Raw genomic sequence first — 13800 nt, forward strand, 5'->3', positions numbered from 1 at the left:
AGAACTGCAGATCTCTACGTAAACGGTAAGACTTGTGTCCTTTGCTGGAGTGCCACTTAGAGCCTGTGCCAATCACCTTCTGAGCCATCAGAGGTACTGCTTCTAGCATCACACACAAAACGAGTCATGCGTGTGTGTACTTATTTGTCTTGAGTCAACCGTCTAAACATTTGACATATTCCGTCACGCATAGTCGTGGCACAGAGTCAAATTGGTTTGGCATACCAGCAATTGGGTCCACATACACACAGGAATCCACCGGGATTGCAGAGACTCATGGGAAAGTACCTGCGTTCCGAATTAAGCGAACGCGAGACCACTACTTGCATTTTTCGGTCGTGCGCCATTGATAAAAGATTGCGGCGTTCCATGACTTCAGTCGCGAAATCCATCATGGTGTACCGCCCTGACCAGCAGGAGGGTAAAGTACACTCCTGGAAATTGAAATAAGAACACCGTGAATTCATTGTCCCAGGAAGGGGTAACTTTATTGACACATTCATGGGGTCAGATACATCACATGATTACACTGACAGAACCACAGGCACATAGACACAGGCAACAGAGCATGCTCAATGTCGGCACTAGTACAGTGTATATCCACCTTTCGCAGCAATGCAGGCTGCTATTCTCCCATGGAGACGATCGTAGAGATGCTGGATGTAGTTCTGTGGAACGGCTTGCCATGCCATTTCCACTTGGCGCCTCAGTTGGACCAGCGTTCGTGCTGGACGTGCAGACCGCGTGAGACGACGCTTCATCCACTCCCAAACATGCTCAATGGGGGCAGATCCGGAGATCTTGCTGGCCAGGGTAGTTGACTTACACCTTCTAGAGCACGTTGGGTGGCACGGGATACATGCGGACGTGCATTGTCCTGTTGGAACAGCAAGTTACCTTGCCGGTCTAGGAATGGTAGAACGATGGGTTCGATGACGGTTTGGATGTACCGTGCACTATTCAGTGTCCCCTCGACGATCACCAGTGGTGTACGGCCAGTGTAGGAGATCGGTCCCCACACCATGATGCCGGGTGTTGGCCCTGTGTGCCTCGGTCGTATGCAGTCCTGATTGTGGCGCTCACCTGCACGGCGCCAAACACGCATACGACCATCATTGGCACCAAGGCAGAAGCGACTCTCATCGCTGAAGACGACACGTCTCCATTCGTCCCTCCATTCACGCCTGTCGCGACACCACTGGAGGCGGGCTGCACGATGTTGGGGCGTGAGCGGAAGACGGCCTAACGGTGTGCGGGACCGTAGCCCAGCTTCATGGAGACGGTTGCGAATGGTCCTCGCCGATACCCCAGGAGCAACAGTGTCCCTAATTTGCTGGGAAGTGGCGATGCGGTCCCCTACGGCACTGCGTAGGATCCTACGGTCTTGGCGTGCATCCGTGCGTCGCTGCGGTCCGTTCCCAGGTCGACGGGCACGTGCACCTTCCGCCGACCACTGGCGACAACATCGATGTACTGTGGAGACCTCACGCCCCACGTGTTGAGCAATTCAGCGGTACGTCCACCCGGCCTCCCGCATGCCCACTATACGCCCTCGCTCAAAGTCCGTCAACTGCACATACGGTTCACGTCCACGCTGTCGCGGCATGCTACCAGTGTTAAAGAGTGCGATGGAGCTCCGTATGCCACGGCAAACTGGCTGACACTGACGGCGGCGGTGCACAAATGCTGCGCAGCTAGCGCCATTCGACGGCCAACACCGCGGTTCCTGGTGTGTCCGCTGTGCCGTGCGTGTGATCGTTGCTTGTACAGCCCTCTCGCAGTGTCCGGAGCAAGTATGGTGGGTCTGACACACCGGTGTCAATGTGTTCTTTTTTCCATTTCCAGGAGTGTATTTTTTGCTACGGCATGGAGTTCCACTATATATTTCTCAGCACCCTCTTCTTTCGAACCATACTTTTCTTTTTTGGGAGTAGTAGAGTATAGATGCTTGATGGTGGCGTAGTTTTGTGCCATAGCCCGGATTCATGTGTATGATGTCAGATAAATCGATTAGTGTTCCGATTAGTGTCGTGTGTCGATCCACAGCTGATCACTTTGTCCACCATAGACCCCATGTTAGTGAAAGCGTTTGTCAAATAAAAATGTTTGTGTGACGTTTCCTTATTGATTTATTTTGTCTTGTGATGTTAAGGATGAATAAATCTATTTTCATTTAGATCACAACTTCTCCCTGTGTTCTGATTAATATTATCTTGCCATTTTTGTTAAAATCCATATTTTAAAAGAGAGTAGCAAGCTTGCTACATTTAATGCCGTTGGCGCACTCACAACCCATAGAGAATGTGCAGACGTTCAAGAACATGCGACCATGCATATGACACAGTCAGAAAGAATCCAGCTGTGTTTGGAAAATTGCGTCGTTCACTGTGAAGTAGCGAAGCAGAGCTCAGAGATGTGTCAGGACGCTTGGTAACCACATGCAGCGCTGCCTATAAGGTTTATTTCTGTGTGACACATGGGAAAAAGAGTAAGGATTGGCCAGTATCTCATCGTATATTGGGTTCCGGACATATCATTTCTGCCGGTCGGGGTGGCCGAGCGGTTCTAGGCGCTACAGTTTGGAGCCGCACGACCGCTACGGTCACAGGTTCGAATCCTGCCTCGGGCATGGATGTGTGGGGTGTCCTTAGGTTTAAGTAGTTCTAAGTTCTAGGGAAATGATGACCTTAGAAGTTAAGTCCCATAGTGCTCAAAGCCATTTGAGCCATATCATTTCTTCCAATTCTGGCCAACAATATCTCATATAGGAATGTGTGCCACCTTTTTAATAGTACCTAATTTTTTTGGTTTCTATTGCTTACATGGCGTTAATTTGCTGGACAATTGAAATTACGATTGAAGCGGTTTTACTAGCGCTTCAAATTAAGCAGCACCAAGTCTTCGTTGTCCGTATCATACTACAATCTTGAGACGATACGCGAGAACAGTCACCATTTATTAGCAGTAGTTGAAAAACCATATTACTCATGACCAGTAATATGGAACGTCCGATGCTATAGACTCATGTGGGATCAGAATCGAAAAGTATTTTATTTTACTTAACAGACACTTCTTGGTCGCCCTGCTGCCGTTGGGTGAGGAACGATCTACGAGGCTCTTTGGTCCCAACGTCTGCACAGATGCAGATCGAAATGCAGTGTATCTGGATCAATGCACTAGGTCGAACTCTCCGTGCTAGCCTTTCTCTGATAGGTGTTAGTCGACAAGAACGGATGTAAGACATCTGCTGAGATTGGAAAGTGAGGTTGGAAATAAGTGACAAATTGAAAAATCGAAGTGGACCGTGAGTTCTGTACAGACAGTGCGATTAGTAGCGTACATGGTAGGTATCCCAGTTCTGTTTATATCCAGCATAGACGTTTCATGTGTCACAAATTAAGTGCAATTTCAAATTCCTTCTAAGAAAATCATAGACCACATCTCATTACATAGACCACATCTCATTACTTGGCCTGCACCATTGTCTAAGAAAAAAATTTCAAACTAAGAAGAGCAGCGGCTTTCAGGCGAGGAATAGGAAAGGCCGAAGCAGTGACAAGCAGCAGGTGTGAGCCAAGTGGGGTGGGACCACTGACCTGAAACCTCGCCTGCATGTAATCTTTCAGCGTTTCAAGGCACACCTTTTCCAGGATGCCGTACACCAACGCCTCTTTGCCGAACAGCTGGTAGCTCTCGATCTGCGTCACGCCGTACATCAGGTCGTACCTGAAAAAAACGAGGACAGAACCGTGAGAGCAGTATGTCTTAGTCGGTGCGTCGGCTTTTGTTGTTTAAAGGTAACGCATCTCTTCAAGATTTTGTCACGCTGTCCGCAATGTCGGCTTTAATACACCATGGATTGCACTTCGACGACCATCCGCAAGCACGAGCTCTGCGGAGATTGCTAAAATCTCGCTATACGACGGATGATTATAGTTTCCCGGTTTCGTGATCAATGGTTTCGCGATTTTAGCCCGGTGACGACGAAATCTTGCCACGATATTTCGGTTGACACAGATTCGGCCCTAAACACGTGAGTGTCTAACACTCGGATGACGTCGACATCTGGCCACACTATTTCGGTTGACAGCCATTTAGCCGTCATTAGGTGAGAGTAAAACACAAGAATAAGATCGAAATCTCGCCGCGATATTTCGGCTTATAGCCGTTCATCCGTCTTCAGGTGAGTGCAAAACACTCGATGACGTTGCAAATCTTGCTACGATATTTCGTCTGACTACCATTCAACGATTTTCAGGTGAATGTAACTCATTCGACTGACTTCTGCATCTTCCCACGATATTTCGGCGGACAACAATTCAAACGACTTATGTTGCGACGGCTGAATGTTTCTCTACAGAAATACTGTGGCAATGTGTCCCTTCATCCGGCAGCAGTCCCGAAACTTCGCGGATTAACGTTTTGTAAAAACAATTTTAGGACTTCCGTTTGCTTTCTCCCAGCACGGAAGAAGATGCGCAAGGTCACTTTTCTGCACAATTCAGTAGAGTGATTTCAATTGCAACATAACACAGCCATCTAGCTGCATAGTTTCATGGGATTCCCTTACTAGTACTGAGCCAGAGTAATCCGGAGGTACAGTATCAGAACGACCTGAATTGCATTTCGCCTGATTCATATGCATCCCGCATAACGCAGATGACTAGCAGGTCCTCTAATAGCTCCTCGGTACAGTCGTTTGACTATTGAAAATGGTTCCAACAAGTCACCACTAGAAAACTCTGCTCTGTATCGCAACAACTCAAGATGTAAAATTATACCACGATACTACAAATATCAGGAAACACCTTATCACAGATAAGACTGTCCTTAAGGCTTGTAAGCTCACATTTACTACAATAAATGACATACCTGAAATGTTACCACTCACATTATTACGTCAGATAGGTAATGCACGTAGTAAGTTCGTCGTATTCATGATTTCCTCTTCAAAGTAACATAGCGTACTTATTATTTAACACAAAATGACATTAAAAATTTAAGTTATTCACGAGCAGGTAGTTCAGAATATGTATGAACTTCAAATCACTCGACGATGCGTCACGTTCTGCATATGGATTCAAAGCCAGCTGATGCAGACTAAGCAAAGATTTCATGACTGACAGAAACTAACAGTCATTCCTGACTATGCATACAGAGCGTGATATACCTCGATTTTAGACAGTATCTGTTAGCTAATATCAACTTTAAATTACATAACGTAAACATTTTTAACGGACACGAATTCCTAACCAGCATCTATTGTCCCTGTTTACGAACTACGAGAGATGTTAAATATTGCTTCTTCACAAGTAACTTACTTGAAATGTCGTGAGGTAAAGCATTGTGTTGGACAGGGATTCGAACCCTGAACCTAATCAGGTTGTTGTCGAAGCACAGTCAACTGTCCATATCGGATTTTCTCGGCAGTAGCTAGATGTTTTAACTGAAATGACGAGACGAATCATTAAATTTTTCCTTCCGAGGACTCCAATCCGAAACCTATCGCTGTTATATTCTAGAGAAAACGAACGTTAAATATGGGTTTGTTACACCAACAGTGACATCTGAGCATGTTTGAACTAGAAATAATATGACGAATAGTTCAGTGCTGACTGGGAATCAAACCCCACACATATCGTTGTTGACTACACACAAAGAGAAGTAAGCTATCGAATTTTTCTCCACCAGCATCCCTCAACTTACAGTGATCTCGCAAATAGTTCTGTGTCTCACTGGGAGTCAGAAACGTCAGATATCGTTAGCGTTCACAGCGAATGAAAATGCATTAAAAATCAAAATTATCATCCACCAGCAGATAGGTGTTCTCATGCTTGAGTTTGATAATACATAATGAAAACTTTAGTGCTGGGCCAGGATTCGAACCCATTCAAGCGCAAAATGTCTAGCTGTTGAAGAATCTTCAGATTTGAACAACCAACCAATTGTAGTCGAGCTGTATTGTCACGAAGGGATCAAATTCCGCGTTAAGAGCGGTCCGAGTTGCATTCCCAGTTCAGAACCAGATTTATCGGCATACAGAAGCACAAATAGAAGATGGAATTAGTGTCCTTTACCCTACATAGCGTTTGTTTCGTCACTAGAAATAAATAACTAGTATAATATAGGTTACTGGTAATAGAGTTTCTACATGTCGCCATTCCTGACTTTAATGTGGTTCAACTTAACGTGTACTTGTTAGAGAAGGAATATCACGATTAATGTGAATTTCAGACCACAATGCCATTACACCTTCTTCACTTGGCGTAGCCAGAAGAGAATAGAATCTGTCTCTGCCTATCAAAAAACCATTGTCATAATTTGGAATCGAACCCAGACCATAAGTATATGGAGCTAACATCAATCGAACAGACCACCGAAGCCTCTGCTCACAAAGTCGTTACGCCCCAGTACATCAGAATTCTGACACACAGGCTCCCTGTAGTGGTTTGCAGCATGTTCAGTACATTCATTAACTTGGTTGACCGAATCGCCATGAACTGGCTGCCTCAGTTACCCAGTGCATACATTCGACTCTTCTTTGTAATTACCGAAGTAAAACCAGGTAACTGCCACCTACACAGAACTGCCAATAGTGCAGGATGCAGACTTTTAAATAGGAAGTGTTCGTTTCCACTTGAGCTACTCTATTGCGCTATCTGTTTGTTCAAAACGTCGTGCAGTGTAAAAGAAAAGCTGTAACTGTCTGTCTCTCAGATGTCTAGATCCGGTCATATGCATTATCTCACAGCACTGTGGAATGCGGAAGGTCTGGAGGGATTGTTGTTCACATCTTGAGACGCTGTATTAATGTGGGAGCTTGTAGCGTAATTGTAAGCGTCGTGCTCTGTAGATAAAATGTCGCGAGTACCATTGCATTCACTGCTACATTTTTTTTTAAACGCAATTCTGCTAAAGTTATCAATCTAATGGAACTTTGAACATAATTACCTTCACTTCTCAACCCAAACCAATCACATGTGGAAAAAGGGCTAACCTCTGCGACATTTTGTTCTTTTCAGGTTTAATAGACTGCCAGGCAGCAGGTGCACCTCGAAACTTTTGTATTATGTATGAGGAGAGGGCATCGTGCCAAAATACGCCAGAAAAATATTTTCTACATTAACTGTCTTGTGGTAGTGGCATTTAATTCGTCTTCAAACCTCGTTTGTCAGCTTTAACTCAGAACTAGTTTTCTACATGCATGTAATCAATAAACTGTACATGCATTGTCAGACTGTTATAGATAATATCAGAGAATTCGCATATATTGTTGATGATTAATTTCTCTCTCATATTTACTGTTGTTTTAACAAAACTAAAAGAAACCTTACGGAAATTGTGCGCTGTACTATACAAAATGAAATAAAACTACCCATGATAACCCTACGACAATAGTCTGTTTTAATAAAACTGAATATCTGTAGACAAGCGTGCCTCTATTGGCACGAATTAGGAAACACTACTAACTTAGATGTCGATTGAGTCTGTGCTTAATCGGTATGCTGTATCATACTTAAGAGGTATGCACATGGGGCAATTCATAAGTATAGTTATGTATTCCTAGAAACCCAAAATGTGCTTGTCAGCAGCGGAAAGAGGCATTACCTGTAGTTCAGCATTGTAAGTTTTTCACCATTGCACCATGAGCCGGAAGTATTTTCTTGTGATTTCCTTATCGATGTTTGATCTGACTGCTTGTAGCTCTTTCACAGAAGGGATAAAGTTTTAACTGTTAGCGAGACTGAACCCGCGGACCATAACAAACGCTTCTTCACAGGTTAGCATGTAACAAAAGAACTAGGGAAGAGATGCGTATTGCTTACATGGCCAATAGTGACTATAACTCGTAAACAGCAGTTTAAATGACGAGATTAGTTGCAATTACCATGTGCAACGTCTTTCTTGGGCCGAAAACCGTAAATTTTCAATCATTTGTTACTCTTCAAACGATAGTAACTGAGATTATTTAGTGGAAATGACAGGAAAAATCAAGTGAACTTTGTGGCTTAATTCCGTGCATCGCAGGAAGTATCTCGTCAATCACAGAGTTGCCAGACATACCTTGCCGTGTTGCCAAATCTCAGTTATAGAACCAGCAGGAAGAAGACGAACCAATGTGATCCTTCAGCGGGCTGGGAAGTGACCATAGCTGGCGTCTCAAAGCTGCTATGGCCTGGTATACGTAATGCGTCTGACTCGCATTTCTGTAACTAGGTTTAGGGACTGGAGCGTAGTTACTAATAACACCCAGAACTGACTGCAAACTAAGCATCATAAATCAGTAACTCTCATAGTTATATTTATATTTCTTTCCTAAGAGTACTCAAAAGTATGAAACTAATTCACGGACTTTTTTGTGCCTCACCAATAGTCGACCATAGCATACAAATAAAAAATGGAATGTGTTTGTGTGTGTGTGTGTGTGTGTGTGGGTGTGTGTCTGTGTGTGTGTGTGTGTGTGTGAGTGTGTGTGTGTGTGTGAGAGAGAGAGAGAGTGAGAGAGAGAGAGAGAGAGAGAGAGAGGGAGAGGGAGAGAAATAAAAAACTATGAGAGAAAGAGAGTAAAAAAATGTTGTAAAAAAATTAAATCACGGTATGTAAAGAAGTCTTTCATTAAACTGACACGTTCCTCATCATTACAAAATCTCGTATTCATGATCTATGGAGCAAGTATTAATCTAATCTAATCTGATCATATCATATTGCTAACTAGCAATGAAGAGTCATGAATTACCGAAATATTCGCCAATATCAGTAACCAAATCTAAACTTGAATATTAAAGACGACAGTTTTTGTAATATACTGGGATTCCTATCAAGACCCTTTCGTCCGTGTTAACTAACCACAAAAGATGTCGGACATACCTCCATTCAGAAGTAACCAAGTGTGCATACATTTAAATATGAAGCGCGTGATGTGAAGTTCGGTGATGGAGATACTAACCAAACGCATAATCAGATTGGTTCAAATGGCTCTGAGCACTATGGTACTTAACCTGTGAGGTCATCAGTCCGCTAGAACCTAGAACTACATAATCCAACCAACCTAAGGACAACACACAGATCCATACCTGAGGCAGGATTCGAACCAGCGACTGTAGCTGTCGCGCGGTTGCAGGCTGTAGCGCCTAGAACCTCTTGGTCAAAAGCAAATGTTACTTATCGGCTTTTTTTACCAGCTGCTATGTGTTTGAATCTAAAATATGGATACAAATTTTGGTGCCTGAGCGACAATCGAACCTCACACCTGCCGTCCTTCTTTATCATACTCGAATATAGCTTAAGTATCAATTGCTTATTCACCAACGGTAAGATGTGTGCGTGTTTGACCAGAAATAACGACACCTATTGCGATTGTTGGCAACACATGAACAGACATTAAAAATGCACGTTATTTTTCACTAGCAGGCTGGTGTGCATGTGATAGGGCTTGAAATGAAATTATGAATATTTTTGTACTGGATCGGGGTTCGGACATACATACTTAGCTTTGGAGGAGACCTAGAGAAGATTGCAGTCTTCGGAAAAGGAACGAAATGATTGAACTAAAGTGTTCCAAGAGATTGAGATTCTTGCAAGAAGAGATACGAATTCGGATCACAGGCCAGCAACAAATTTTTCGTCTCTAGTTGAATCAAGTACAAGTAAAATAAGAACCCTGTTCCTTTAAATGGGTATCGGTTCATCAAATAAATTAAAATTTTCTAATGTAACCAAGTTTACTGGCAACAGTATTTCTGTTTACCATGACTTCGGCCTATGTCACTGACCAGTGTAAAGCGGCTCTACCCAGTTGGTAATGAAGGAACGTGATGTTTAATGCGGATTCTGGATTATAACGTCTTTCTCTTGAGGTTACCAGAGGTATAGTAGATCTGATTTTTCCTCTTAAAAGTAAATGTCAGAACCCACACATAGCACCTGTGATAGCTCATTACACCAGAACATTGTGTCCACATTTCCGAGCGCCAGGAGGGTGCCGTAACGGATGTTGTGCTTAGCTTAACATTAATCACGGTGGATAAAATACGAGTCAATTAAATGGTTAAGTAGAAGCAAGTTTCTGCAGCGGAGATTATGCTATTCTCATGTCAGCAGGATGGAAAGACTTTTCTCGGTATCATAGCCTCGATGTGAAGTTATTTTGGGCCGTCCGGGGTGGCCGAGCGGTTTTAGGTTCTACAGCCTGGAACCGCACGACCGCTACGGTCGCAGGTTCGAATCCTGCCTCGGGCATGGATGTGTGTGATGTCCTTAGGTTAGTTAGGTTTAAGTAGTTCTAAGTTATAGGGAACTGATGACCTTAGAAGTTAAGTCCCATAGTGCTCAGAGCCATTAGAACTAATTTTTAAAACCATTTTGAAATTTTCACTAATTCAGCAAATTTCTTAGTTCAAGAAAATCCACAGTGAAGTGTGAAGTTACCGGGATAATTCAATTACTACCGTCATTATTACCAATATTTTCTAAATACCGCTGCAGGAACACATGTGCTTGAAGATCACGTATAGGCTTTTGGTCATTATAGAAGTAGTTGCCCAAATAACATCTTCATCAATTACTTTAGTTTCAATGTAATCTACGAGTAATTGCTGACGTTTGATATTGGAATCAAAAGGATTCCGTAGACAGGGAAAGATCCTGCTCTTGGGCAACTACTTCTATAATGACCAAAAGGCATTAAATGATCTTCAAGCACATGTGTTCCAGCAGCGGTATGAAGAAAATGATAATAATAATGACGGTACTAACCGAATTATCTGGTAACATCACACTTCACGGTGGATTTTCTCGAACTAAGAAATTTGTTGATTTCGTGAAATTTTCAAAATGGCTTCAAATTGAGGCTATGATGCCTAGAAAAGTCTTTCCATTCTGCTGACATGAGAATAGCGTAATCTCCGCATCAGAAGCTTGCTTCTACTTAACCATTTAATAGACACGCTTTTTTTCACCGTGACTAATATTGTCAGCTAAGCACATCATCCGTTACAGCTGGGAAATGTGGCCACAATGGTCTGATGGAATGAACTATCTCAGGTGCAATGCGTGGGTTCAGACATTTACTTTTAAGAGGCACAAACGTATTTACTTTAGCAATGGGAACCACGAGAAAGACGTTGTAATCTAGAATCCGCATTAAACAACATGTTCCTTCATTACCAACTGGGCAGAGACGGTTTACGTACGGAAATGACATAGGCGAAAGTCATGGTAAACAGAAATACTGTCACCAGTGAACTTAATTTAGAAAATTTTATTTTATTTGATGAACCAATAACCATTTAAGAACAGGGCTCCTATTTTACTTGTAATTGAATGAACTCGAGTCGTTGAAAAATATGGTGCTGGACTGTAATTCGAATTCGTATCTCCTCTTTCGAGGATCTCAGTCTCTTGGAACAGTATAGTTAAATCATTTCGTTCCTTTTCCCAAGACTGTTTTTGTAATAAACTGGGATTCCTATCAAGACCCTTTCGTCCGTGTTAACTAACCACAAAAGATGTCGGATATACCTCCATTCAGAAGTAACCAAGTGTGCATAAATTTAAATATGAAGTGCATGATGTGAAGTTCTGTGATGGAGATACGAACCCAACACGTAGGTCTCCTCCAAAGGTAAGTATGTGGTTCCGAATCCTGAAAAAGTACAAAAATTTTCCGAATCCTGAAAAAGTACAAAAATTTTCATAATTACATTTCAAGCCCTATCACGCGCACACTGGCATGTTAGTGAATATTAACGTGCATTTTTAATGTCTGTTCATGTGTTGCCAACAATCGCCATAGGTATCGTCATTTCTGGTCAAACACGCACACATGTTACTGTTGGTGAGTAAGCAATTGATACTTAAGCTATATTCGTGGTTGATAAAGAAGGACGGCAGGTGTGCGGTTCGATTGTCGCTCAGGCACAAATAATTGTATCCCTATTTCAGATTCAAAGACCTAGCAGCTGGTAAGAAAAACCGATAAGTAACATTTGATTTTACTTAGTTAACAATCCGATTACGTGTTGGGTTCGTATCTCCATCACAGAACTTCACATCATGCACTTCATATTTAAATTTATGCACACTTGGTTACTTCTGAATGGAGGTATATCCGACATCTTTTGTGGTTAGTTAACACGGACGAAAGGGTCTTGATAGGAATCCCAGTTTATTACAAAAACTGTCGTCTTTAATATTCAAGATTAGATTTGGTTACTGATATTGGCGAATATTTCGGTGATTCATGACTCTTCATTGCTAGTAAGCAATATGAAATGATTAGATTAGATTAGATTAATACTAGCTCCATAGATCATAAATATGAGATTTTGTAATGATGTGGAACATGTCATTTTAATGAAAGATCTCTTTACATAACATGATTCAAATTTCTTTACAACATTTTTTACTCTCTCATTGTTTTTTATTTCTCTCTCTAACTCTCTCGCTCTCTCTCTCTCTATCTCACTCACTCACACACATACACACACACACACACACACACACACACACACACACAAACACATTCCATATTTTATTTGTTTGCTGTCGTCGACTATTGGTGAGGCACAAAAACGTCCATAAATAAGTTTCTTAGTTTTGAGTACTCTTAGGAAAGAAATATAAATATAACTATGAACGTTACTGATTTATGATGCTTAGTTTGCAGTCAGTTCTGGGTATTATTAGTAACTACGCTCCAGTCCATAAACCTAGTTACAGAAATGCGAGTCAGACGCATTACGTATTCCAGGCCATAGCAGCTTTGAAACGCCAGCTATGGTCACTTCCCAGCTCGCTGAAGGATCACATCGGTTCGTCTTCTTCCTGCTGGTTCTATAACTGAGATTTGGCAACACGGCAAGGTATGTCTGGCAACTCTGTGATTGACGAGATACTTCCTGCGATGCACGGAATTAAGCCTCAAAGTAAACTTGATTTTTCCTGTCATTTCCACTAAATAATATCAGTTACTATCGCTTGAAGTGTAACCAATGATAGAAAATTTACAGTTTTCGGCCCAAGAAAGTCGTTGCACGTGGTAATTGCAACTAATCTCGTCATTTAAACTGCTGTTTACGAGTTATAGTCACTATTGGCCATGTAAGCAATACGCATCTCTTCCCTAGTTCTTTTGTTACATGCTAACCTGTGAAGAAGCGTTTGTTATGGTCCGCGGGTTCAGTCTCGCTAACAGTAAAAACTTTATCCCTTCTGTGAAAGAGCTACAAGCAGTCAGATCAAACATCGATAAGGAAATCACAAGAAAATACTTCCGGCTCATGGTGCAATGGTGAAAAACTTACAATGCTGAACTACAGGTAATGCCTCTTTCCGCTGCTGACAAGCACATTTTGGGTTTCTAGGAATACATAACTATACTTATGAAATGCCACATGTGCATACCTCTTAAGTATGATGCAGCATACCGATTAAGCACAGACTCAATCGACATCTAAGTTAGTAGTGTTTCCTAATTCGTGCCAATAGAGGCACGCTTGTCTACAGATATTCAGTTTTATTAAAACAGACTATTGTCGTAGGGTTATCATGGGTAGTTTTATTTCATTTTGTATAGTACAGCGCTCAGTTTCCGTAAGGTTTCTTTTAGTGTTGTTAAAACAATAGTAAACATGAGAGAGAAATTAATCATCAACGATATATGCGAATTCTCTGATATTATCTATAACAGTCTGACAATGCATGTGCAGTTTATTGATTACATGCATGCAGAAAACTAGTTCTGAGTTAAAGCTGACAAACGAGGTTTGAAGACGAATTAAATGCCACTACCACAAGACA

At 42.1% G+C, this 13800-nt stretch overlaps 1 protein-coding gene across 1 annotated transcript in view; it reads right to left on the reverse strand.

Moving 5' to 3' along the window:
- The window catches only part of LOC126159513 (uncharacterized), a 420587-nt gene that overhangs the window by 154261 nt on the left and 252526 nt on the right, over positions 1 to 13800 (reverse strand). Inside the window, exon 6 of the mRNA XM_049916555.1 lies at positions 3597 to 3726. Within this exon, the coding sequence (XP_049772512.1) occupies positions 3597 to 3726 (130 nt within the window). The remainder of the gene's footprint in view (positions 1 to 3596; positions 3727 to 13800) is intronic.

This window comes from Schistocerca cancellata, chromosome 2, assembly GCF_023864275.1.
Source record: "Schistocerca cancellata isolate TAMUIC-IGC-003103 chromosome 2, iqSchCanc2.1, whole genome shotgun sequence".
NCBI classification, from domain to species: Eukaryota; Metazoa; Arthropoda; class Insecta; order Orthoptera; family Acrididae; genus Schistocerca; species Schistocerca cancellata.